At 40.3% G+C, this 27,953-nt stretch overlaps 1 protein-coding gene across 4 annotated transcripts; it reads left to right on the forward strand.

Annotated features, from left to right (window-relative positions):
* The first annotated feature begins 48 nt into the window (after positions 1-48).
* FOXJ2 (forkhead box J2) lies at positions 49-27,945 on the forward strand. Of its 4 annotated transcripts, XM_042867207.1 has the most exons (12): positions 49-1,148; positions 2,179-2,419; positions 17,521-17,873; positions 18,385-18,459; positions 19,130-19,198; positions 19,524-19,664; positions 20,127-20,325; positions 22,183-22,503; positions 22,885-22,986; positions 23,455-23,655; positions 24,766-24,864; positions 25,444-27,945. In XM_042867207.1, the coding sequence occupies exons 3-12, from the start codon at positions 17,541-17,543 to the stop codon at positions 25,530-25,532; spliced, it is 1,629 nt and encodes a 542-aa protein (XP_042723141.1). In that variant the 5' UTR covers positions 49-1,148; positions 2,179-2,419; positions 17,521-17,540; the 3' UTR covers positions 25,533-27,945. The 4 variants fall into 4 exon arrangements, with proteins under 4 accessions (XP_042723141.1, XP_042723140.1, XP_042723143.1 ...); XM_042867206.1 differs by lacking the exon at positions 2,179-2,419; XM_042867209.1 differs by lacking the exon at positions 2,179-2,419 and having other exon boundaries at positions 20,130-20,325.
* The last annotated feature ends 8 nt before the right edge of the window (positions 27,946-27,953 follow it).

Below are 27,953 nucleotides of genomic sequence, written 5' to 3' on the forward strand. Positions count from 1 at the left end.
CAGGGACGGCCTCCGGGCAGCCGGGGTGGGGGAACACCCCCGTAGCCTGCTGGGGTGGGGGAGAGACTGCCCGCCTGCTCCATCCGCAGCCGGGAGGGAAGCACCTGGTTGGGCAGCCCTGCTCGCAGCCGGAGCACCCGGCGGGCCCTTGTCGTGGGCGGACCCTCCGGCCCTATCCACGTTAACTAGCGAAGGGGAACTTAACAGTGGCCCCCAACCCCGCTAACTAGCTGAGAACGGGCAAAGGGCACAGCACTAAATCCTGATAGAGAAGAAAATCTACTCTTCCACAAGGTGGAAGAAAACCTGCTGGAGATCCTTTGATACCTATGTAAGTGAGAAGGATCCTCATTTCCCCAGTTTCTGAGGGTTGTGAGAATAACCCTGACTACCTACTCCCCTTGCTACTTAGCTGCTGGGTGAGGGAATTCTTTCCTCAAGTGAGGACCCAGCCCTTAACAAGCTCTTTTCTAGACCAGATAGTAAACGGGGAGCCTTGACAGAAGAAACCTCATATGCACAAGAGAGGCAGTTTCCAAAATAGAAATAAGTAGGAGCTCCAGATAATTACCTAGTAATTTTAATTATTTACGTCTGGTCAATAGACAGCAGAGAAAGTAAAACAAGGGAGAAAAAGCACAACCAGATTTGGGTACTGTTCTTCCCTTTTCCAGTTGCTGTCTGCCACTGTTTTTACACAGTTTTTACTGATATTATCCACAGAACTGACAGTTCTTTTAGAGAAAGAGATTTGCCCACCCTTAAGGACAAGGTGTGCCTACAGGAAAAAGAAGAGAGACTTCCAGGTATGGAGATTATTTAAGACCAATATCCCTAATCTGGCAGTCAGTGAGGAAAAGAAAAGGCTTTCTCATAAGGGAGACAGTAGTTAGCTGCCAGAACTGAGAGAGGATCTCCATCCAGGAATAAAAACATCAGTTTCAGGAAAGTGAAGATTCCAAGCAGATTGTTTTAATACTCAAGATTCTGATTTCGTTCACAATCCCCTTGCTCTCAAAATATTTCTTGAAGAAGCTCTTGGGAGACTCTCTGAGGATGGTTCTCAGAGAAGAAGTGTGAAGAGCAGCACCCCCAGAAACCAACATTGAAGATAATCCGCCTCCCTCCCGAAAAATCTTCCAGACAGAGTGAGTGACTGCACTGTATCTCCTCCTATTCCTATAGGTCCTTCTCTTTTGCTTATTATCCTTATTTCCAACATCTTTGTCGCTGTACCTGCTTTCCTTTTAATCTTTTTTTTTTTCTCTCCTTTTGTTCCTGAACCTCTCACAAGCCTTTTTGTGTGCATCTTTCTCTCATTTGGCAATCTTTTACAGTATGTGGAATTGATCTAATTCTTTCATTGTTTAGTTTTCTTGGATACCTTAACCCTAATCAATTCCAAGAAACCTTTATCCTCTCCCTTATACTTTTTTTGCAATGCTGTATTAATCCTAGGCTCAGCCTTTAATCGTCACTGGCATGGAATTATTTTCTGCCATTTAGGCATCTTTGAGAAGGATAATATTGTCAAAAAAAAAAAAAAACAAAAAACAAAACATTCTGGAGAGACACAAATGGTGAGTTATAGTGCTAGTGTTCAAGGATGCACCCATGGGGTGGGAGTGTCAGTTCTTCATTTGTGCACTACTGTGTGAATAACCATGGGAATGAAGTGATTATGGGCTGCGTACTATACTGTGCTTGGAAGCTGAACATACAGATCTCAGAGCTAGTGCTTTGGGATGCATGTCCTATTGTACGTAGAGATTGTAGGATAAATTCTAGTAGAGTGCCCTTGAGAGTGCTGTTGTGTTTGGGGTACTGTACTGTTGTGCTCGGGGTCTAGGAATAACGGTAGTGGAACCTTCTCAGAAAGCAAAAATAAGCCATTCTGTAGTCTTCCTGTGTGTTTTATGCTGTGTTCAGTAGCTTGGAATGTGAATGGTAATGCTGATGCTGTGATGAGCCAAGCTAGTTGCTTTCTGTAGATGAGACAGTTAATTCCAGTCTCAAATGAGTATTCTGACACTGAAGTGACTTCCTAAAAAAAAAAAAAAAAAAAAAAAAAAAGTTTAAAATAGAATTTATCTCAAATGAGACCACAGCAGATTCCTGTGGGAGAAGAATCAAGTCTAAGGGTATCTCACCTGAGATATTTATGTTTGTGTTCTGCAGTGAGGAAATCCAAGATCAAAGGGCATTTGACCAGGACAGGAACCCTTTCAGAATCTATTTGGGATCACCGTGGTTAACAGGGAGTCCATGAAGAAAGAACTTGGTGTAATTTATCAGTAAGATCAAACTGAAAATGCCTCCAGGTTCATCCAAAGTGATTCCCAATTTATGCTAGAAATTTTGACAGTTATTCTTAGCTTGAGAAGATGCCCCTTTCTAAAGGAAGACTGAATCAAGAAGCGTATGTATGTTTTGTGGATATTGTTAGATGCTCTCCTACCTGTTGTCTTATAGTTATGCAATCAACCTGTTCTGAGTACAGTGTTATCTAGTGCAAGGAAAGAGATAATTGAGGCATTTTGGCCTTTGTACACTGGGGGGGGTAACAGACTTTTCATACTTGGAGGTTAATTTACCTTGCTCTACACCCATGATCACAGTAATGACTTGACGTTTTTCAATTGCTTTTGGCTCTGATGGGTGCCAGAGCACTTCACAGAATGTATACATGCCAACCTTATGAAAATTTGCTCTCTGTGATTTTTTTTCTTGTATAGAAAATGCTCTTTTTTCCCCTCTTGATTATGGTGTTAAAGATTAAGATTTTTTTAAATTTTCTGTCAGAGCTTTAAGTATTCATGACAGACATCCAGGGTTGAAAGTCATGTGCATTAGTGTAATTGTTTGCTGTTTATTTGTTAATTGCTGACTGGGCATTCAGTGCTAACTCAGATACATGAACTTAAGCCAATCTCTGCTCTGAAAATTTCATAGTATAAAACACAACTGTACTAAAGTCAGGATATACTGATACATTCAAAGAAGGGAATGATTTTTAAAGAGCATAGATTTTCAGTGACAATATTGGTATATGCATCAAATGTTTATCACGGCCTGAATGTAGCTTCCTCTGAGATGGAATACTGCAGCTTTTCTGCTTTTTTTTTTTTTTTTTTTTTTTTAAAGTATATGAAAGAAAAATGATGAATATTGTGTACTAAAACAAAAGTGCAAAGTAGTGTACAGATGCATTTGATTGAAAGTGCTATGTCTTTGAGAGTTTACATTAAGAATATTAAACTCAAAGACCTAAACTTAGACTTCTAAAGCCGATGTTTAGATACCTAAGTAAATAGCCATATTCTCATAAGTGATTCAGCAGAAGCAATGAAGATATTAGTATTGTAGTACAGAGACTCCTAGATGTTTGTATGGATTTGTACATATAAATTTGGTCATTCATATTTCCAAAAGTTGACTTTATAGTTGAAGCAGTTTATAGTTCTGCCCTGTGTGCACTCTATCTGTTTATGAGAACTGATTGTATGTCAGGCCCTAAAGTAAAAATGAAATAAGAAAATCTGGAGAGTTATGGGGAAAGGATTATGTTACTGAAGGACATTTGTATTATTATTCAAATATGTATTCTGTAAGTTCCTTGGATTTTATCTTGAAATATATAGGCAAATGCATAGGGTCAGATCAGGAGTCAGAGAATTTCAAATGAAGCAGGATAAACAATTTAAGGGGTTTTGATATTGCTTCCCCATCCAGTATGTGATTTTGACAAATGCAGTACTTTTTTTTTTTTTTTCCCCAATAAAAATAGAGCTGAATGCTGCTTGTGTCTCTGGAGAAGTTTTTTCTTAATCTAGAGGTACTGGTATCTTTGCATCCTCCCCTAAATGTCAGCTGACCTTTATTTAGTGGGAGATTCAGTCTGCGTCACAGTTTGGATCTTTGGCCCTTCAAGTGTCAGAAGGGAAATATGATTAATTGCAACTGTGATATGGACAGTTGTCCCTCAAGAGCAAGTCTGAGATCTCAGAGATCTCTAAGAGAAGGCTTATCTTATTTTACACATTTGTCAGACAGGAACTGCATCTCTGTCATTAGCAACCAAAAGATGAAATTCTTTTGGACTCATTTTTCTATTTGTTTTTCCCAGTCTTGGAAATGTAACCAATGATGTTCAGAACTCTGTTTTGTAGTACTCAGTTTGCAGAAACTGTTGCTGTATGAATTGAAACTTTAAAAAAAAAACAAAAAAACAAACAAACCAAAAAAAAAAACCCAGTTTCTAAGACATCTGATCTGGAAGGCAGCCTTGAAAATGAAAGTAGCATCCAGTTTAATGGACAGCCTAAAATGCCTGAACTCCAGTTGTGTTAACTCTGAAACCTAAAGAAAAGCATTTAAACCATTATGTTGCTGGCTTCTCTTGTTATTTCTGCAAGAATATCCAGTTGATGTGTCTTACAAGGATGATAAGTGCTTGGTAGTTGGAGTCAATATTGCAAATTCTGCTGTTGATTTGTCCCCCTTCGTTCTAAAGGATATATGATGAACATAAAAATCTTTTGTTTACTTCTTCTCTGTCCTTAGTTTTTCATATTTCAACGCAGCCTGCGTTATTGAGAGAAGGCAAAGAATGCTGCCATGTGTCTTCACAGTTAATGAATTGGAAAATGTTCAGTTTACATTTGAAAAGAAGCATGGAATATTGAAACATTCTCAGTATTTCTGAAGACCTTGCAACAGACTTCAGGACCAATTTACTGTGGTGGCCTGTAGTGTTTTATCAAGATTTGAGTTGTTTTATCCTTCTGTCTTTGACCTATCTTGTCCCCTACCCCATCCTAAAATGAGTAAGTATCTTAAAGGTAGAAGGTGTATGGATTCTGCAAGTTGCTGACCATTGCGAGCCCTTTCCCAAATCCCATTGCTGGCTTCTTTTCATCATGCCATAGTCAGATTCTTCTTCACCTTTAAGGTTCAGCATGCTTCCACCCTTCCTACTTCTTTAATTTCATTTCCTTGTATACCCCACTGTTCATCCCAGTTCTCTCCTTACTGCTCTTTGTATCTTATTTTCCTTACTGTCCTTTTGTCATTCTCTCCTGTGGTTCCATAAACCTAAAATGCAATTACCTCTTTATAAAGCAAGCATTTCTAAGATGCTTTATTGTCAGCAGTTCTTTCTTTACCTATTTCATAGGCCTTATTTCCGCAGCTGCATTTTGACCTGGTTGGCTTTCATTAGATAGAATACTTGTGGACACAAAACACTATGGGTGGTTGGTTGGTTTTTGTTTATTTGTTTGTCAGCAGTTAAGAAGCCTGCTTTTATACAAATATAAAATAAAAGGAGTTTGCTTCTTCTGAAGATATACAGGTCATCTAATGACTCTTTGTAATCAGACGTTCATTCTTCCACCTTATCTTTTCCACTCCACTTCCTCAAGATTAACGAGATTTTGGCTGATCAGAATGGAAAAATCCTTGCATTTACAATCTCCGGTTGTTCCCAGCATATCAGGATCTTGGTTTTGAACTGAGGTATAATAGAAACTGAGTAATGAGGGAGAGATGAGGAGTGAGAGCTTTTATACCTTGAGGAAGAAGTATTTGCTTTTTTTTTTTTTTAACACTACCAATTCATTATTTTTTATGCTCCTTACTGTGTAAAGACTGTGGGTGATGATAGTGGAAATATGTAATAACTGTTTAAAGTTCAAATTAGAACAACTGGGAAAGATTCTGAACTTTTTGTGGTGACAAAGGAGTGAAGTTTCAGAATTCTCATTCCCTCTTCCTAGTAGGAAAAAAAGCAACCCTCCTCTCTATCAGTAACTTGCAGAGAAAATGAGCACAACTGTTAAAAGCAATTTCAGAGCTACTTACTTTATCTTCACCTGAAAATGGGCAAGATTTGAATGTAGAGAACTGGTCTGGGAGATCTGCATTCTTTGCATGGTTCTGCTGCTCCTGTGCTGGCTGACCTTGGGCTGTGCTCTTCTCCTTGCAAGACTTATTTATATAAGAATTGGGTATTGATCCTTTTTAAGGGTTCCAAAGTATTAGAAACACTTCATAAATCTGGGTGTTATTATCAGTGGTGTTCTTCCTTAATTACAGTGTGAAATCGAACTCAAAGACTCTGTATGCTGCTTCTCTTGGTATTAAGCAGTGAAAGCATGATGCCTCAACTCATTTTTGTTTCATGGAAGGACCCAAAATGCCAAAACTAAAGGGTGGCAAATCCTCTATGTAGCCCAGATCTGTTTTTAAAGTTGACTTCAGTATAGGTATCCTGACTCCCTTAAAGTGTCTCCTAAGATCTCTAATTACCTTTTCTTGGCCAGGTCTCAGGGTCTCTATTTCATCTTCATCCTTCTTGGCTTCCCTGCTGTTTTTGACACTTGATCATGCCCAGTCTTGAAATCTTGTCCTCCCTTGACTTTTGTGTCTGTATTCTACTAGTTTCCCTGCAACTATCCTAGTTGTTCATTCAGTTACTTCTGCACTAGGCCATTTACTGTACTCCATTTTTTTTTCATAATTTAGACATAGAAACCCACCTCTGGTATGCTCACCTTGCTTTTCTTCCTGCCGGTGATATTAAATTATGTATCTCAGTGTACCACCTTAATGTTGGTGTTATTAAGCTGCAGGGCTAACAGTCATCCTTTAGTAATGTCCTTTTTTTTTAATGTGAATATGAATGAAGTTTTCATTTATAAATGCATGTTGCATTCATCTGAGCTGGGTTTTTGTGACTGAAGGTTTACTGCTGGATGTGATTACTGTAGGCAGCTAAAACTGAAGTCCTTTTGTTCAAGCAAGGTGCTTCCATGAGGCTGGGGGAAATACCTTCTCTTAAGTATAGCTTATCTACAATTTACTTCTGTTTTTCCAAGGGGAAATTGCATTCTAGTTACGTGTTTTTAAATTTGAGTTATTCCAGGAACAATAACCAGTACCTTCCTCAGTGTAGGGCTACTTGTTCTATCAATATTCTTGAATGCCAGATATTTATCTTGTCCACCTAAAATATTGCATAGTGGTTCTGAAGATGGAGGGACACTGTAGAGATTCTGTTGTGGTGATGTATTTTCTTTATGCTTCAATGTTCTTAGTTTGATTTTTGCTTCAAATCTGTTATTTTGGGGATGTTATAATGGAATATGGGGTTTAAAATTAGAATAAATCATTTTTGTGGTGGTCTAATTACAAATAAAGTAGCTTTTGGCACAGAAGTGTTTCAGACACGCCAGTGTTCTTACTGTCATTTGCTGTTTCTTATGACAGGCATTACATATCCCCTACTCTCACTTGCACAACAGCATAAATTAGGACTCTAATCTTAACTTTGAACAGATTTTCACACTGAGGTTTCTCTCAATTTCTGCTGAATGTTTATATAACAAATGCCAAAATCTTTTTATTAGTTCATCTTAGTGCCCTGACAGATTTTAATTCTGGCTGTACTCTGTCCTAGCCTTGCATGCATGTAAAGATTCTATCTTGACATCAGAATACTTTGAATGTTGGCCATCTATTAATAAGCTTAAACATGTAAGTCGAGTTTTGTAAACCAGATTTATGCAGAACTAGTACACAGTGTGCTTTTGGAATTGGAATCTTGATGCACTTCTGGCATGGGAGTTTTGGTGACTTTATAGTCCCCGCAAACCTTACATCCATTCCACCAAGACTACATAAACACTCAGAGCTGTTCACTCACTAAATTCAAAATTCAAAATTATTTCTTACTCATGCACCTTTCATAAGGTGAAGGGAAATGGGCTGTATGATATTTATGTCATTAGAATCTGTTACGTAAATAAACTTGTTTTATTTTTCTTTTCTCCTCCTGAACTTAGCATGAACCTCATTTTGTTGAGATTTGTTTATTAAGGGAAAACCATATCTGTAAAACGATATGATTATAACAGAACAATTAGTTCAATGATATGTAATAAGCAATAAAGAAACAGAAAATTTTGTCTCCTTTTAATTCTGACATTTTAGTAACATCTTAGTGTATTATTATATTTTTTAGCAAATTTCCTGCTCAGAGTGTCTTTGTTACTGTATTATCTATGTTCTTCTACATGAAATAGCATTAAACATTCAAAGCATTTGATCTTGCACACTAGATAGTTTTGCATAAGAGTTGGAGTCAGATGACTAAAATTATGACAATTCATATATGATACGCTGTGCTGTGTATTTAGATGACAACTTCCTTTGGGTGAAGTATTTAAGCATTTTTTTTCATTTGATTCATGACCATTCTGAACTGTGTATGCTGTACTACCATCTCTCCAATCCATTAATTTATTGGGAATAAATTATTGGCATATTAGTTTAACTCTCCTATTAGTGTGGAGCTTTGTTTGTGGATTTTTTTTTTTTTTCTGCTAGTTGTTCCCCTCCCAAAGAGGGGAAGCGTAGTTTTAGGGTATGATGTTACCTCTTTGCCCTAGGAGATGCTTTTCCTCCTTTCATATGACACTGCAGACAGAAATGTACTTTGAAACTGCAATATTTCTCGTTTTTTGTGTGTGTGTGTGTGCTGATACAAGGAGCCCTATTAGTCCTTTCATGTTAAGTTTCATTTTATGAGCAATACAAAGTAGCTTCTCTCTCCCTTTTGGATTTGATTCTAGAAACATAAGGAATTTCTGAAGACTTTTCCCAAATTGTTACCAAAATGATGGATAGCAATTTCAGACTATACAGATAACCAGATAAACTTTATCTTTTTGTTTCATGTAAGGGGAAAAAAGTCCCTTAGTGAAGAGGCTTACTTAGAAAAGGTGGGATTTTTTTTAGTGTTTTGTTCCTGCCTGCTTAGTCCATATCTCCTTATTTTTGAGGAGGAGCATGTCTTGAGATGGCAGGTTTTTTTTCATGCAGGAATTTGCAGCATTGATTCTTCTTTCCTTTTTGTATTGGTGTTAGAGTACAGGTTTCCTGCATTTGTGATTTGTATGAGTACTTCAAAATTATATTTTCCCATCAAAGTAGAAACTGTCTATTTTCCCATGTATTCTTGTGTGTTACCTTCTTTCTTAATTTCTGAGGCAGTTTACTTTAATGGACATCCTTCTCACTATTCTGTTTCATAAAAGTTGTACTCGGCTGCTGCTTTTTTGCTTGTTTGTTTATTTGTTCAGTACACCACAAGCTAGGTTTATTTCTGATTACACTAGATGAATATTTTCATTTAGATCACTGTTCTGTGCTTTAGACACCTAAATAGAAGTGACCTTATTTTTACAGGTGTTCTGCATCAATATGTCTCACTGCTTAGTAGTCTGTTCTGCATATCTTCATTCTCAAGGTTTACGTTCAGGAATTTGAGTCTCCTTTGAATGTGTTGACAGTAGTGTTTCACTGGGTTAGAATAGCAGGAGGAAGAAAAAACAGCATTGAAAATAAATATAGAGAAATAAATTTACAAGTCTGCTATAGAAATTGAATGTTCTGTAGCTTGTGTACAAATTAGTTTCACTTGTTTTACTCTTCTGCTTCAGTTGTAATTGATTCTGAATGGACAGCCTTTGAGTCCTGTCTTAGAGAGTATTTTTGGTTGTAAATGTTTATGAACTGCATTCAGTATGAACCTTAGAGTGCTCTTCCTTGCTTTCTTAGATCTTTTTCAGTCCTGATATATAAGTAATGGTGATACTGGGTAAGAGCTGACCGTTGAAGCACTCACAGCAAAGTAGACAAAGTGCAGATTTTTTCAGTCCAGCAGCAGGTGTAGTACAATCTGATAGACAAAAAGGTGGCTTACATTCTCAGTGGGAGGCTTAATTTACTACTAGAAAATATTCAAAATAAGGCAGTAGCTTTACTGAAAAGTTGTAGTAAAGTATTACTAGTCCCAAGGAAATTAGTAGTTACGAACAGGTAGTCAGTGCTAGGATTTTCTTTAATATACTTTTGTTATAAATCAGACAGATTCTTGTGTATTTAACTGTAGGTTTGAATTTGGCACTTGGGTGACATTTTTGCATCTCTGATCTGTCTTAAATTGGGACTGTTCTGGAATTAGTAGTTGAGAAATGAAGACTCTGTAGTCAATTCCCAGCTGTTGATGGTGGTTGTAACTGCCAACCTTATTGAAGATTTTTAAAATCAGCCAATGCATAAATGGATACCATTTACTTCTGTACATGTAAAGTGGGAGATTATGAATTCTGGTCTTTAACTTCCTTTTTACTTGAAGTTAATTCTGGCTTGCTAATGGGATAGGTTTGCTTGTTTGTTTAAACACCCTTGGTTCCAGTTCAGTATGTTTGTTGTTAGTCATAAGTTCGTTTTTTTTTTCTTCTTTAAATACAATCATAAAAAAAAAAAAAAAAAAAAAGAGTTTGAAAGAAGAATTGCTGTGCAATAAACAGTGAATTTGGTGGAATCATCAGCTGCTGTAGTTTGGCTGCGATGTTGTTATATTGATCCATTAAGTATTGTCCAGCTGGTTTACTGCCTGATTAGGTGAATGAGATATGTTGCAGAAATTATAGTAGGTGTTACTGTAAATGTCCTTTTAAATAATTGTGTGGCAAATTACATCAAATTATTTTTGTGTGATTATGTTCTGGAATTGCCTTCCATGAAGATTTGGCTGCATTTGAATATTACATGTCCTGTATACTAGGGACACATATATATAAATCCAGTAACACAATCAAGTTTAAACTTGGAAAAACAGTCTTATTCTAGTTTGAAAATTTTCATGAATTGCTGTTGGGTCCAAGTCTTTGCTTTCCGTTCTGAACAACTGTCTAGCACAAGCATGTACAAACTGTGGCCCATGCGTTGCATGCAGCTTGGCACAGCTTGCAGTGCAGCCTGCCCTTGTGGTATTGTGGCTGCTGCTCTGCCCTGCTGGGTGGCCTTGCTCATCCCTGGGCATGCACCTATTGCTCAGCAGCAGCAGATCTGTCAGTGTGCTGTTGATGCTGTCTGAGCTGAAACCAGGGCACCAAGAGAGCATAGTACAGTGCCAACTCAAATTATGGCAAATAATATTCTGCATTTTGATACACTGGCTAAACACAGACCTGTGAACAGAGAAAAATATGCAGCCATGCTTTCTTTCTTGATACAGGAATTTGAAAATAAGCTCCAGGATTGAAAAAAAAAAAAATCATCAGGGTTTTTTTTGTATATTTGCAACTTTATTTTCATTCAACATAAATACATTTTTCAAATGGAATGTATAGAGTTGCCATCAGATATTCAACTCAGAAATCTGATTGTATCTTTTTACCAGAATTTTATAAGAGAAAAATATCCCTTGCTTCACAGTCATACTTTATTCATGTCATCGCTTTTGGCAGTATGTGCATTTGTGAGCAACTGCTGTCAAGGATGAAGCACAAGAAAAGTAAAAATTGATTTAAAAAATCTCTAATGAGCACCTTGAGAACTCGCAAAGAGCTGCAACTACTGCCATAAAACAGGGCTGATGCTTTGGTTTCACAAAAACAAGGTCAAATATCCCACTAGCTTTGTTTTTGTTGCGCTTTTTTTTTTACCTTTAATAAAAATACTAAACGTTGAAATGTTTTGTTGCATACAACATTAACTTTAGTACATATTTTATTATATATTTTATGAGAACTGCTCCAAAAGTGATGCCTCCTGTTTTCTTACGTGTGCCCATAATGTCAGAAGAACTTTTAAATTGTTATTTAAGCTTTGAAGATTTTGTTTTCTTATCAAAGACTTTTATAAACCAGGGAATTAAAAAATTCAGATTCTTAGTGTGGATACAATAGGACCCAGTTTTAACCTGATTGCCGCCTTGACAAAGGTGTTCTACACTAATACAGAAATGTATTTTTGTATATTTGTCAGTTAATGCATTGCCTATCAACCTTAAGTTTTACCGTATATCCAATCATTCCAAATGTTCTACTGACTTAGCCTGGGCAAATCTGAAGCTTATAGAAACTCTTTGTTTTTTGTTTCTTAAAATTCTGTTGTTTTTTAAAATCCTGTTCTTTCAAATTGGTGTTTCAATCTGTTGTAGACTTTTATAACTTCATCTTTTTAATATCTGTGCTTGTCTTAAAAATAACACAAATGATGGGGAGGTTGACTGGTAAACTTGTGCTAGCAATATGAATCAGTAGTAAAATAGCTTCAACTGATATTTCGTAATAGTTTAATATGCATGTGATAAGATGATTTGTTCTATGATTCCACTGTGGAAATTTAATCTTATGAGGCGTGCTTAAAAATTTAGCATTCAGCTGATATTAGTTTGTTTTAGTTTGTCCAAAGTTCATCAGAATAGCACTTTTTGGTGAAGACTGTACAAGTAAAATTACCATGCAAGTTTAGCTGTGTTTCAGTTAGATTTATAGATCAGCAATATTTTTCCATGCCCCCCAGAATCTGTATGAAAATGCGTTGTTGCTCTACCCTTGTATAATTTGGGAAGGAGTAATTACCCGGCATTTATTTATTTATTAATACTTGAGACAACACTTTTTGGTTGAGGTGATCTTTATCCAGGAGAGGTTCAGATTGGATATTAAGAAAAGGCTCCTCGCCGAGAGGAGGTGGTCAGATACTGGAACAGGCTCCCCAGCAAAGTGATCATAGCACTGAGTCAGCCAGAGTCTGTCAGAGACACAGAATCACAGAATGTCTTGTGTTGGAAGGGACCTGAAAGACCACCCAATTCCACCACCGGCTCTCCATTACCACAGTCAGGATTGTCATCCACTGGATCAGGCTGTCCAGGGCTCCATCCAATCTGGCCTTGAATGTGTCCGGGAACAACAGTATCTACAACTTTGCTGAGCTGTCCGTTCCAGATCTTTACTACCCTCTGAGTAAATATTTCTTCCTAACATCTAACCTAAAACTTCCCTCTTTTAGTTTAAAGCCATTCCTATTTGTTCTCTAATTAGCAAACCATATGAAAAATAGGTCTTCTTCCTGCTTATCATCCCCTTTAAGTACTGGAAGGCCATAGTAAGATCTATCTGGAGCTTTCTCCAAGCTAAGCTAGCCCAACTCTAACCTTTTTTTTGAAGAGGTGCTTCAGCTCTCTCATATCTATCACCCTCCTCTGGACCTCCTCCACAGCTCCCCATCCTTCTTGTGCTGATGACCCTGGGCCTCAAGAGGGCAGATTAGAGGGAAACAATCTCCCTTGCCCTGCTGGCCACCCTACTTTTGGTGCAACCCAGATAGATACAGTTGGCCTTCCAAGCTGCAAGTGCATGCTGCTGGTTCATGTCCAGCTTTTTGCCTACCAGGACCCTCAAGTCCTTTTCCACAGGGCTGCTTTCAGTGAGTTCTGCAGGTCTGTATACATATTTGTGATTGTCATGACCCAAGTGTAACACCTTGCACTTGCCTGTGGTGAGCGTCATTTGTTTCTTATATATTCCCTTTCCAAGTCTGTTCAGGTCCTTCTGAATAGCATACTATCCTTCTGTTGGATCAACTACACCACTTAGTATCATCAGCAAACTTACTGAGGGTACACTCCACCCCACTGTGTAGGTAATCGATAAAGATGTTGAAGAGCACTGGTCCCAGGACTTAGTCCTGGGGGATACCACTAGTGACCAGCTTCCACCTGGACATAAATCTGTTGACTACAGCACTCTGGCTGTGATATTCCAACCAGTTCTTTATCCACTTAATAGTCCTGCCTTTAAATACATCTCTCTCCTATTTAGTGATAAAGATGTGGTGTGGGACTGTGTCAGAGGCCTTGCACAGGTCCTGATAGACAACATGAGTTGCCCTTCCTTTGCGTACCGGTGCTGTCACTCCACCATGAAAGACCACCAGACTGATCAGACTCAATCTACCTTTTGTGAAGCTGTGCAGTCCATCTTGGATCATCCCTCATCTCACATGTGCTTTGGTAGAGCTCATTAGATCTGCTCCAGTGATCTTCCCAGGCACATAACAGAAATCCTTTTGCAGCCCTGATTTTCTAGTTTGGTCCAGAGTTAGTAGTCATTGCTATCGACTGTGGTACTGTGGCAGATGAGTATATAGATAGGTTAATAGCAGTTGAGTTTTTCCTTTCCTTCACGGAAAGAAAAATTTTTTCCACCCGTTACAGATACTGTAGTGTTATAGTTTAACTTTTCAATCTCTGCATGCATTGGAGTTTTACATTACACATCAGCTGTGCAGTTAGAATTTGTTTTCTGAGCCCAATGCATTGGTACGACTTTTGGTAGCTGAGGGATGGATTTTGTTGATGTCATGTGATGGATTTTTAATCTCTGAAAAGTGTGATGTGCACATGCATGAAAATGAAAAGTTTAGTGCCCATGAATTTGTTGGGAGTAAAACAATCCTGATCACCAGGATATGCTGGAAGCACCCATCTGGAAAGTAGTTGTGCAGAAAAGGACCTGGGAATCCTGATGGACACCAAGTTGCCCTTCCTGCTGAGAAAGCTAAAGGAATTCTTGGCTATATTAGGCAAAGTATTGCCAGCAGGTGATGAGAGGTGAACCCCTTCCTTGATCTGAGACTAGAGGTGTTCCCCAGGGGTCAGTGCTGGGTCCAGTCTTGTTCAATATCTTCATCGATTACTTGATGAGGGGATAGTGTCCACCTCAGCAAGTACACCAATTACACAAAGCTGGGAGGAGTGGCTGGCACGCCTGAAGGCTGTGCTCCTGTTCAGCAAGGCCTGGACAGACTGGTGAGTTCGGCAGCAAGAAACCGGATGAGGTTTAACAAAAGCAAGTGTAGAGTCCTGCAACTGGGAAGGAATGATCATGGGTATCAGTACAGATTGGGGCACAACCTGCTTTAGTGGAGCTCTGCGGAGAAGGACCTGGGGGATCCCGGTGGATGACAGGCTGGTGATGAGCCAGCAGTGTGCCCTGGTGGCCAAGAAAGCCGATGGGATCTTGGGCTGCATTAAAAAGAGTATAGCCAGCAGGTCAAGGGAGGTGATCCTTCTCCTGTACTCTGCCCTGGTCATGCCTCACTTGGATTATTGTGTCCAGTTCTGGGCTCCCCTATACAAAAAAGACAGGGGTCTCCTGGAGAGAGTCCAGCAGAGGGCCACAAAAATGATTGCAGGCCCTCCCCTGACATCTCCCCTGTGAGGAAAGGCTGAGCGAACTGGGGAAATGGCCATAGACTGGAACATAGCAAGTTCCGCACCAATATGCGAAGGAACTTCTTCACAGTCAGAGTGACAGAGCACTGGAACAGGCTGCCCAGGGAGGTTGTGGATTCCCCTCCTCTGTAGAAATTCAAGACCTGCTTAGATGCCTACCTATGCAGCCTGCTGTAGGGGGTCTGTTTTGGCGGGGGGTGGACTCAATGTTCTCTACAGGTCCCTTCCAGTCCCTGCAATTCTGGGATTCCTCTCTTCTCAGCACTTGCGAGGCTGCACCCAGTGCTGATCCGGCTCTGGGATCCCCAGTATAAGAGGGACATGGGCACAGTGTAGAGCGTCTAACAAAGAGCCATCAAGATGATGAAGGGTGCCTCTTTTATGAGGAGAGGCTGAGAGAGCTGGGACTGTTCAGCTTAGAGAAGAGAAGGTTTGGGGGGTCTCTAAATGCCTGAAAGGACAGTTCAAAGGTGATAGAGACCAGCTTTTGTCAGTGAAGGCTAGTGCCAGAACAAGAGGCAGCGGACACAAACTAGAATACCTCTGAACATCAGGAAGCAATTCTGTGCTGTGGAGATAATGGAGCATTGGCACAGGTTGCCTGGAGAGGATGAGAGGTCTCCTTCTTGGAGATCTTCAGAAGTTTCCTGGGCATGATTTTGGGAATCTGCTGTAGGTTTGGAGCAGATGGACTCAGAGCCCTGCTAACCTCAGCCAGTCTATAATTCTGTATGATGCATATGGTTGTACAGGAAGAATGAGGAGCTCCTGTGTCAAAATGCTGGGTCCATCCACACTGTGTTATTGACAAATACCTATTTTTAGAACTGATGTCTATTTGTTACTTGCACAGATGGGTGTCTCCCTGTCTCATCTGATTTGCTCAGATGAGTGATGGGCTTGGATGGGAGGGAGGTGTTGTGTAAAGAATCTTTCAGAAGTGGGATACATTAGTCTTTTCTCTCCTAGATGTATGTGTGTGGGTAACTTGTTACATGACAAAGTACGTAAGTGTATGCATGTGTTTAGGAGTTTAACTTTTGTATGTACTAGCATGCAATGGTATAGTATTGTCTAATTTTCTAAAATGATTAATTTCCAAAGTGGCAGATGTAAAACTTGCAGCCTTTTAAGACTTTGTTCTTCTATTTATGAAAAGATTAAGTGCAGAACAGTGCAGTTTTTGGCTGTGGAAACTAGCTTGGTCCAAACTTAAAGAGATTGCTCCTTGCATAATGATGCAACCAATTGCAAATAAGAATAATGATATTTATGATACCAAGACTAGTACAAAAGACAGCATATAAGCTTGTGTACTGAGTGTGCGAAGGTATACATGTTTGTACTATTAAATATTTTCTCTTATGAAATAATTAAATAGAATATCTGGGTACAAGTGCTAGTTATGTTGGACAGATGTATCTTACTTTATGAGAGAAATATGTAATATTTATGAGAGGAAAGATCATGAGTCTATTTCTGTCCTGTGTGTGAGCCTTGGATAAGGCTGTTTTTCTTGTGTCTCAGATTTGGGGAAAACAGTTTCTTGTTGTGAATTAAGCAAGACTTAGTAATAATGATATGTATATTTAGGTCGGATTGGTTATAGTAGGCAAAAGTTTAACTATTACAAGCTTAATATGGTCTGCATCTACCTCAACATGGTAGTTGTAATTATCTGTATATAGTATTTTGCATAATCTTGGTGTTTTAAATGAGATACATAATCGTGGCTCCAAGGAATAGTATTAATTACAATGTCACCTGATGAAAAAAAAAACAAAACAAAAAAACCAAAAAAAAAAAAAACAAAAAAAACAAAAAAACAACAAAAAAAAAAACCACCAAAAATAACAGTTTTGGCCTTAGAGAGAAATTAATTTCTACCAAATTAAAATGGTCACAGTCCTGGGTTCTCCAGAAGACCTTAATTAGATCATTAAATCCATTGTTTGGTTATGGTGTGAAGGAGTATTCCCTTTTAGCTTTGATTCTCCTCTTACCTGATACAAAAAAACTGCTGGATTATAATATAATCTTGCTGAAGGTCTCAAGGTTATATTGCTTAGATAGTAAAGGAGGGAATGCGATACAGCTGCAGAAGATAGTCTACTTCCTTTAAATAAATCTTGGTTATTCACCTGAGAACAGTTGAGATGCTTTGGATAAGACTGTACTAGCAGTTATCATCAGCACTTTCCTAGCTGTTATCGGCAAGAGTGGCCCTCCAGAGGATGCAGAGATAGGCCTTTTTTGATGATTATATTTTGCTGTTAATAAGGCATATCAAGTAGGATGGTCTTTACTCAGGTGTTTTTTAATAGGGAAAGAAGTAGAAGAGGAATGCAAATGTATATTTCTGTTCTTATGGTTCATCTTGATTGTATCTCTGGAGATCCTTTTCTCCTTCTGTCTCCTCACAGATATAGCTGCTTCCAGTATCATGGCCTCTGACCTGGAAAGCAGTCTCACTTCCATAGACTGGCTCCCACAGCTTACTTTAAGAGCTACTATTGAAAAATTAGGGGGTTCGTCACAAGCAGGACCTCCAGGGGCTGCCCGAAAGTGTCCTCCAGGCTCACCGACAGATCCCAATGCTACGCTCAGTAAGGATGAGGCTGCAGTGCATCAAGATGGCAAGCCACGTTACAGCTATGCCACTCTGATCACGTATGCAATCAACTCATCCCCTGCCAAGAAGATGACACTTAGTGAGATTTACCGTTGGATCTGTGACAACTTTCCCTACTACAAAAATGCTGGTATTGGTTGGAAGGTAAGGACTTAAATATCGAAAGTGCTCTTTCTATCTAATAAATGGACTTTATTTTCTTATTTTTGCTCACTGAGCAAAATGAAAATGTGAAAATAAGATGTCCAGAGAAGAAATGAACTGAGATGGAAGTCCCATTTTCTTTGAGATTTTTGTTGTATGTGTGTGGCAGCCCTGTAAGTAGGACCCTGGGAAAAAAAACAAAAAAAAAAAACAAAAAAAAACCAGCAAGACAAAAATCACTACCCACAAAACCCACATCACTACCAACCTCTGCATTACACTGATAGTGTTTTTGTAGTACCTACTATATATGTGTAGATGGTTTGGCTGCATGTTATCAGCCTGATGAATTCCTCTGATTTCCTCAGCTTCTGTTCTGCTCTACTGTGGGTATATGTAGTGCATTTGAGTATGCACTACCCTTCTGTTTTCTTTACCCATTCCTGAACATACACAGAAAGCTGTACATTTTTGTTATAGCACTTACCTTTGTCTCTCAATCTCTTTTCAGAACTCAATTCGTCATAATCTCTCTCTGAATAAGTGCTTTCGGAAAGTGCCTCGACCAAGGGACGATCCGGGGAAGGTAAGAAATCTGGATGCTCCTGGCCAAACCATTTAAAACTGCATGGAATGAGCAAGAATTGCCCTTTCTAACTGATTGGTGGAATTTGAAACCTGAAATGTAGGCAGAAAGGGAAGCAGTAGTAAATACAGCGGCTAGATTCCCTTAGCTTTCCCTTCTCTGACTGAAACAGATCTCTCTGTGTGAAATGTGTTTACATCATGTGTACATCATGTGATGTCTCCTGTCATCATGGTGGACCTCCTTTGGTTCCAATCTTATATGCTAATGTCTTTCTTGCACAGGAAAGACCCAAGTGGGCACAGTACTCAAAGTGGAGTCTCACGAGTATAGAAAAGGGAGTTCCTTGTAGTTCTTTTTGCCTAGTCTGAACACTGAGTTGGTCCAATAAAAATAAGATGCTGTGAGGAGACACTGGAGGGGAACTTACAGGCCCCGAAGTGTTGGTCCACCGTGGATCAAGACATCTTATGCTCTTGAAGTGATAGAAGTGGATAGCATCATTGTTCAACACAACACAATGCAATCTCTTCCAATTCTTGGTTGTCTGATATTCGGTGTGGTTCTGTTATTTAGTTGGTGCTGCATTATTTGACTCAGTAACCCACAGAAAGCTCACTCTTTGATTTAATAACACAGTCATTCATTCACCAGTGGGTCTTTTTTCCAGGGCTCTTATTGGACAATAGATACGTGTCCAGATATATCTCGCAAGAGGCGGCATCCTCCTGATGATGACGTGAGTGTTACTGTTTCCTGACAGCATGGAGCAGTAGTGCGAGTTCCATTCTTGTTCGAAGGAGTTCTTCCAGCACTCCTGGGGGAGCAGCATATATAGATGAGGAGGATTAATGTGTATGTTGTGCTCATTGGCCGTTGTTACTGCTTTTCAGTAGCAAAATTAACTATATTTGTAGTTCATTGTCTTGTCTCTTCAGTGACTAAGGCCTAGTCCTCCTGTTTTCTAAGCCATGAACTACAGTAGGGGAACTGGCTTCTGATCTGCAGTTTCACTTCTCCATCTGTTATTTCTTTTGCGTTCTTACTCTCTTCCCCATCCACAGATACCACAAGACTCCCCAGAGCAAGAGGCAAGTAAGAGCCCCCGAGGGGCTGTTCCAGTCAGCACAGAAGCCTCTTTGCCACCTGAGGCTACCCCTCAGCTGTCACTCCAGAGCACTGCCCCCATTGCCAACTACAGTCAGGTGAGCAGCGGAGAACAGAAACCTTAAGAAGTGTGAAAGAAAGAGAAGGAAAGAGCGAGGGGTGCTTGAATGGAAAAGTGGAGTGGTGAGAAAGGAGGGAATAGTGAAAAATGGTGAGGCAGAGGGGAAAAAATTAAAAAGGGAAGAAGTTAAAATTGATTAGACAGAAGATAGCGGAGGAAGTGATATTTAAGAAAGGGCTGAATAGGGATAAGGGTAAAGGCATAATGGTATTAGAGAGCTGAAGAATATGCTGGAGCCGATAAGCTGCAGGGTAAGGGTGAAGGTTAACTGTCCTCAAGGGAAATAGCTTTTGCAGAAGACCTGCTTACTGCAAGATGAGCAAAGTGATATGAGTTAGCAGTGTATGTTCTACCTGTATGTAGTTCCTGGGCCCTGTCAAAAGTTTAAAAATCTAGTGTAAAATAAAGGCCTAATTTCTGTCATCTGTGGTCCTTTTAGCAGTCTGCAGGGCCTGTGGATGTTGCTTCTACTGTAGCAGGGGGACAGGGCCGTGAAGGGGCCGATGTACCCCCCCCACTGTACAGTGCCAACCACGACTTCAAGTTCTCCTACTCTGAGATCAACTTTCAGGATCTTAGCTGGTCCTTCCGAAATCTCTACAAATCCATGCTGGAGAAATCATCTTCCTCTCAGCACGGTGAGTAATCATAAGGACCATGTGAAATAGGCAGATACCTGTTTACACAGTCTTGTCCACTCAGCTATCCTTGGTATGTCTCGGATCTTTCATCTTTTAGGAGCAGAGGCTTTTTGGTGTGCTGTAATTGGTTCTGCCAGAGGCAAATAAGAAATCTGCATGTCCTTTCTTTATTGCGCCTCACTAATTTGCTCAGAATGATAAGAATAATGATTTAAAAATACCGTATCCTAATACAAAAGCAAATATTTAAATGGTAGAAGCATAGAAAAATGAAGACCTTGAAGAATAGCTTGTCTGAGAAGTATTGACAATCTGTCGGGCTAGAAACTGTAAGAGGAGGAGGATTTTTTCATGTAGGCAGTGGGATTTCCCCAAAAGGAAAATGAGAAGTCATCATTGCGAAGATCCTTTAAAAGCAGAATTGTACAGAGTCTTGGAGAACTGAACTTTGAGGAGGAGAGGGAGCCTATAACTTCATTCGTAGCTGACATTTCTGTTACTGAGGAAGCAGCTACCGGGAGGCATAACTGCTGTAGGGATGAGATCTGTGTTTCCACAGAAAGCACTTCTGGAGAGTCTCCAATTTTTGTCTTCATCTTTAAATATTCTTCTAAATACTAGTCTGGTGTAGGAAGGAATATGTGATTAGATGAGACTTTCACCTTTGCTCTCAGCCAGGGTATAGTGCAGGCAGTTTGTTACTCTAAGAGAAGCCTCCTGATTTTGTAACTTCAGTGAAATAATAACAAGCTTTCATCAAGTGGCGCTTGATGTTACCAGTAGGAATCTGTTGTGTGAGGTGCTGTAGAATAAGAAGGTTACTCAAATGCAGAGAAGAACCTTGACTCACTCTGTGCCTCTGTCTCTAAAAATTAAGCAACGATCTGCTTTTCTACAGCTGTAAGAACGTCTAGGAAAACTTGCAGCTTTTGATGAAATTGTGTTGGTAACTTTGAGTCTGGATATTGGAGTCAGAATAATATTGACCCTTTTGCTCCATTGCAGTTAGTAGGTCTGAAGGTTGATTTTGGCTCTATTGAAAAACTTAGGCTTGCTTTTACAGAGGGTCAGATGATGAATGGTTAGCTGAGTTTACTGGCAAGTAATGCCTTTCACTGCTATTTTTCTTAGAATTTCCATAACATAAGGAGAAAATAAACCAGGGAAGCAGATGTAAGAGATATGCAGAGCTCCTGATATGGGGAAGAATGGAGAACATATGATGTTCTTGCATGTAGGGGATACCTGTAATGGAAGAGAATAGAGAAGAGAATAATAACACCTAAAAAGTCAGGAAGAATTAAAGTAATAAAGGAGCCCTGATATGTGCTCTGTGTATAGAAGCAGTAGGAAGCATGGCCACTAATGATCTGTGTGAGAAAAATTGTGAAGGTTTTGGATGAAACTGCTTGTAAGATAGACTATGAAGGGAGCTTTTGGGAACAACAAATCAGATTTATCAACCTCCATATTCTAAATGTTTTGTTGCTTAAGTGGTTTGCTTAGTGGTCATTTCCAGGAAAGCAACATGTGCATGAAATTTCCAGAAAGCATGCATTACTTGCTAGATATAGATGAAGTCCATGGAGGCATAGAAGTATTTAAACACTTAAATTAACACTAAGGATTTAAATTCTGCTGGGACTTTGTAAAGCCCTTTGTTGTTGATGGAACCTGGAACACATTAAGAGCTTAACTGTGCAGGTGCTAATTATTGGCAGCCTCTAGAGGGCACTTCAAAAGCTTCTTAAATAACACTGCTCATCCTCAGTGTGACATTAGGAATGGTTAATTTAAGTAGAGGTCTGATCCAGGCAGCTCTTAAAGTTTCCTCCTCTCTCTTTCATCCTACAGGTTTCTCTTCTCTCCTTGGTGACATGCAGCCCTCCAACCACAACTACTACATGTACCAGCAGCAACAGCAGGGCCCCTCAGCAGTGGGTGCTGCTCCACCCCTCCACACTCCAACTCCAGAGGGTTGCCCATCCCAAGGGGGAAAGCAGCAGGGTGGTGAAAGTTATGGCCCTCCACCAGTGATGTCCATGCACCCTCCCCAAATGCAGCATGGAGGCTACCACCAGCATCAGCATCACCCACACTCCCACCCACAGCAGCAGCCTCATCAGCACCAGCAGCAGCAGCAGTCACAGGCTTCAGTCAACAATGCTGGCTTTGGTGAGTCAGGGCTGATGGAAAGAACAGCTGGGAGAAATGGAGCAGTGGGGATCCTCAGACAGAAATTCCACAAGTGAGATTCCCCTAAGAATTGCCTATATAGTGAGCAGAAAAGGATGATAGCCAGTTATGGTTGAAATCTGTGAAGGAAATTGCCTTCTTATTAGGGATACAGTCATACTAAGTTGCAGATTGTGTTCAGGGATGCAGGAAAAGTTCAGGAGCTAAATGAAAAGGGAGGCACTACCCTTGATATTCCAAGGGCAAAAAGATTTCTATCTACTACAGAATTAATATCTTTGAAGTGGCCAGTTATCTTACATTAAGGGATGGAGGAAAAGGGTGTTCTGTTGGAATAACATTTTTTCCATTTCATTACAGCATTTCCCCCTGATTGGTGCTCCAGCATTGATTCCCTGAAGGAGAGCTTCAAGATGGTAAACCGGCTGAACTGGTCTAGCATTGAGCACTCCCAATTCTCAGGTTGGTATTGGCCTAGTGCTGAGGTCTAGTGACTCAGTGACTAGGGACTGTAGTATCTAGAATTTGGGAGTGCAGCTTTTTGCTTTTTTTTTTTTTTTTTTTTCCAACTAAACTTTGGCAAGTCTCATTTTTCTCATTGACTCAGCTGTTCCATGCAACCTACTTCATGGATCCTGTTAAAGACCCTAAAGCACTTGAACACTGTAGGGATTTGGGGCAAGAGGAATTAATTCATAAAAGTATGTCAGAAGGTGAATGAGAATTTTTCCCTCCTGCTTCTCCTTTTTTTACCCAAGTCAGTGAGACAATACCTTAAAAAAGAAGCTCGCCATTATTTCGGTGACTGATCATAAATAATGAAGTTGAATTTGTGGGGAGAAAGTGAGACTTAGGAGCAGAAGACAAAAAATTTAACAGGAGTGACTGCAGTTTAGTTGCTATCTTTGACATTGTTCTTATCCTTTGCAGAGTTGATGGAGAGTCTGCGCCAGGCCGAGCGGAAGAACTGGACACTGGATCAACACCATATTGCCAATCTTTGTGACTCTCTTAATCACTTCCTTACCCAGACTGGTCAGCTCCCTCATCTGATCGGCCCTCAGCAGCCCCCTCGAATCTCTGATTCTTGTGCCCTGAACAGTGGCAAACAGGAGCAATCCATGAATCAAGGTAATTCAGAGGGAAACTAAAATGCCACATTAATGAAGGACCAATTCTCTACATACCCTAAACTTCTTGTTACATTGTAGTTAGTGTAGCACCAAGCAGCTCTATCAGAAACTGTATTCAGTTCCTTGGTTTGTTCAGCCTAGAGAAGACCAGGCTGAGGCGAGATGTCGTCATGGCCATGCTTCCTCATGAGATGGAGTGGAGGGACTGGTGCTGATCTCTTCTCTCTGTTGACCAGCGATAGGACCTAAGGAACCAGCCTGAAGCTGTGACAGGGCAGAGTCAGTTTTGTTGTCAAGAAAAACCTCTTAACTAAGAAGGTGATCATATACTGGAACAGGATCCCCAGGGAAGTGGTCATGGCCCTGAGCTTGCTGGAGTTCAAGCAGATGGTGCTTCCAAGTCATATGGTCTGATTTTTGGGTGGTTCTGTGTGGAGCCAGGAGTTAGTCTCAGTGATCCTTGTGGTCCCTTCCAACTCAGGATATTCAATGATCCCATGAAATCAGTCTCCTCTATCTGTAAAAAATTATTAGGATGTTCTGTGTCTGTGGCCTATGTGTGCCATTATGTGACGCATACTAGCAAAAAGAATCTTCTTCAGGAAGAATTGCATTTAAATGGTCAACCTGAAAAAGGAAAAGGGAAGGAACGGGTTTTGGTACAAAATTAACAGTAAGGAATGGCAAGGTAGAAAGCTCGCTGTTCTAGGTGGCAGTAGCGGTAAAGGAGAAAGGTTTTGTGCCTATAGAGAAAGACTGACTGGACAAGGAATAGAAGAACATGCTCCAAGGAGAGTGAAGAGATGATCTTGGTGCAACTGTGATGATGTGTGTCATCACTGTTTTTACTAAATGACTTTGTAGTAAACAGTGAAAAATAACCATTTTGTAGCATTTCTAGATGAAAAGTTTATTTTAAAATAATAAGTGAAACTCCTGCCAGGTGCCAAGAATAAGACCAAGCTGTAGCTTTTGGTTGGGACCAAATAACTGAACATCTCAGTATACTGCATTTTTGAGTGAGTTGCTCTGTGGCTGGAGATGCAACCCAATCAGGGCTAGGACAGCTGACCAGACCATTTACAGTTTGTTTCATTTCATTTCACAGTGAACTCCTATGGTCAGCCCCAGCCTCCCCATCTCTTTTCCGGTCCATCTCCGATGTATCAGATTTCTACCCAGGACTCTTCAGGATATAATCGCCCAGGTAAGAAGTGATAGTAAGGCATATTATATCTCTGAATATTTAAGAACTGGTTCTCAAGCCCTCTGCATTTCTCCCAAAACACTCACTAATCCAATGAAGTGCTCAGGGGGAGAGAAAGTGCTTGGACTGCTAAGGACTCTTCTTTAGAATTAGACTCTTCTTTAGGGCTGTGCCATAGCTCTAATAGATTTTAGAATTTCAGTGACGTGATGTCTTTCACTTCACATAAATGGTCTTCTAGCCCTGTGTCACCATCCCTGTGTTGGACAAAGGCAAAATTACATTAGAAGCTTCTGTTGCTGAAGTTCCTTTGTATTTTACCAGCAATCATCTGAGAAAAGTTAAGGAAGCTGAGGCTTCAACCTTGGTAGAAGCTGCTCTGGAGAATTTTATAGCACACTACCAACAGACAGGGAGAAATTCATGCCAGTAGTGTTATTGCATATACTGTTGAAACAGAGAAGTCCACAGTGCCCTTAATGCTTTCTTTTGACCAAATGCCCACTGTGAAAAAGTATGACATTTTTTTCTTCTAACTGTTCTTTTTTTTTTTTTTTTTTTAACTGTTTTTTTACTCAGCTCATCATCTGGTCCCTCGGCCTTCAGGGCCTCCTCCAGGCACCAATGAGGAAATCCCTGATGATTTCGACTGGGACTTGATCACCTAGCGAGTTACAGACTTAAGAGCCCGTCCTTTGTGAAGGACGTGGGAGGGGAGGGGGACATGGGGTGAATGGTGCCACACCACCGTCTCCAGCCTTCCTATCTTGCCTGTATATAGATATATATTCTCTATCTCCGCCAGAGAAGCCACCGCGAGATGCTGCCGAAGATAATCTTTCATTGCGTCCTGTTTTATCTTTTTTCTTTTGTTTATTATTATTGTTGTTGTTGTTGTTATTATTATTATCAATAATTGAGCACAGCCCTTCCCCTCCTCTGGTGGCCTCGGATGCATCAGATCAAACCTTGTTGTGTGGTGCCCTGATATAGGGCAGAAAGATAGGTCCTTGCTGCCACAAAAAGACTTCAGAAGGCTGAATCCTTGTGTGCATCTTTCTCTGCCTCTGTCATTTTGCATTTAGCAATCCCTCTTTCCCTTCAAAGCGGACAGTAAATCTGTTGTATTGGATACTGAGTGAGAGTCTAATAGACCCCGGGAGTCTGTAGTTATGTTATTTCTTAAATGTTGTAAAGGTCAGGAGGCTAAAGGGACACTGTGGAGAGGTGATTTCAGCTCAGTTCCACACCAGCAGGAAAAGCAGGAAAAGAAATAGAGATCTCAAGTGCAAATAGGATAATCTCTTAAGTTAGGAGAGCTAAGCTGAACTGGGAGGGAAAACCTGAGTTTGGAGAGAGGGGAATGTAGAAAAATGATGTTTCAGCAGAGAGATTGGGTTTCAGAATGCAGTGCCTCTTGGTGAGGACGAAGAGTGATTTTGAAAGGATCCTGACTGCTCTGCGTTTTGCAGTCTCCAAGGGAGTGAAGCCTACATACTCATCAGGTAAAAGAAGCAGTTGAGGGTGTTGTGATCCAGGAAATTTCTGTTTCCCAGAGCTTTTAATTTCACCCCTGCCCCTTCAAGCCTTTCTTCAAAGTATGCAGTGAGGCTTTTACTTGCATATGCAAACTTAAAAGTTTTCTCACACCGTCCGTATTTGCTCAATTGTTACTTAGCCCTCTGACCCTTGTACCTTTTTGGAGACTGTCTGTGGCAACGGGAACCTTGCTGCTTTGGTGTAAATTCTCAGTCAGTGGTCCCCACTTTGTGATTGGGTTAATGGTGGAAAGAGGAAGCTGCTGCTCAGAATGGAGGTCAATCAGGAGACTTCTGGTCAAGAAGTTCAAACCCTCTGGTTGAGTAAGAAAGAGCCTCTTAGAAGTGATTTTTGTAAGCTGCATTAGAAGAGGGGATGAAGTAGAGCTGAACAGCCAAAGAGTATTGTATAGAAGAAGGGGGATGAGTAGGTCAGACTCCTTGCAGTTCAGCTGAGGAAGATGATGGCATAGAATGTAAATCCCAGTTAATGGTTTCTGTCAGCAAATGAGGAAAGCAAAACAGATGCAGGAGTTAGTATTGAAATTCCTCCTCCCCTAAACTGTGTCCTGAGTTACCTTTTTTTTTTTCCTGATATGGCTCTGTTCTGTCAGACTTCTTGTTTCATTTTATATTATATAGTATTTTGTAAAGCCTACCCCAACCCTTATTCCCTGTTTATCAGGGAAAGGAACAAGACAGAAATAAAATGTCATGGTGGCTTTGACGTATCTGGGGAAGAGGAGGTAAAAATGTCTGCTCTGACTGAAGGAAGATGGGGAATTAAAATTGCTACTTAAATTTGTTGTAGGGATAAATCAATTGGATCTCTGTCAAGGAAGTGGACAGTCTCATTGTATTGGGGAGGGGGGGCGGTGGGATGTTCTTTTTTTTTTTTTTTTTTTTTAATGTGTGTATTGAGAGGGAGTTCATCAGTGGGCATCTCCAAGAGAAATGGGGAATCCCGTAGCCAACTTCAGCATGGAATTAGCCATTACCTGTGCTGCCTCAGGATGGTAATGATACAACTTGGAAGCGTGTCTGATTGGGTTTCTGTGGAATGTGGCACCAGGTACAGCCTATGGTTGGTGCCAGTTAGTGCTTTGCAGAGCATATCACAGAGCCAGCCCTGCGGAAATCTGAAACCACTGGAAGAAAAAAAGAAAGATAGCTCCTTCAGCATATGAAAGTCCCCACAATTTGCATATTTATCTCATCTGCATATTGATTTGCTCCTTGTTTGCATATGTAAATACACGCCGGTCAGTGTGCAAATTAACCTCGTTCCTCTGCCTCTGAAATACATGTGCATTGTCAATGCGTGGGAAGGCATCGGGTTGGCTGTGTGGAGCTCCACACTGGTACTAGCTGCAGGGAGTGAAGGGATGCAAACGTGCCATGGAAGTTCTTGCAGGCCCTTCCACAGTGGCATTGCCCACAGTGCTTTGTGTCAAGGGTCAAGGAGAGAGGGGCGTGGTCTCACAAGTTTATTTTTGTGCATGCTTTCTTAATAAAAAGAAAAAGTGAATGTTTAATGGTTTAACTCCTTTG

Source organism: Lagopus leucura, unplaced genomic scaffold (assembly GCF_019238085.1).
Source record: "Lagopus leucura isolate 7727_CA_CO unplaced genomic scaffold, USGS_WTPT01 Super-Scaffold_100001, whole genome shotgun sequence".
Lineage (NCBI taxonomy): Eukaryota > Metazoa > Chordata > Aves > Galliformes > Phasianidae > Lagopus > Lagopus leucura.

Bases quoted from the DNA above. Each gene is read 5' to 3' on its own strand.
- FOXJ2 (XM_042867207.1), top strand. From the start codon at position 17,541: ATGGCCTCTGACCTGGAAAGCAGTCTCACTTCCATAGACTGGCTCCCA. The intron at 22,504-22,884 runs GTGAGTCAGGGC...ATTTCATTACAG, and splicing joins AGTCAACAATGCTGGCTTTG to CATTTCCCCCTGATTGGTGC. The intron at 23,656-24,765 runs GTAATTCAGAGG...TTCATTTCACAG, and splicing joins GGAGCAATCCATGAATCAAG to TGAACTCCTATGGTCAGCCC.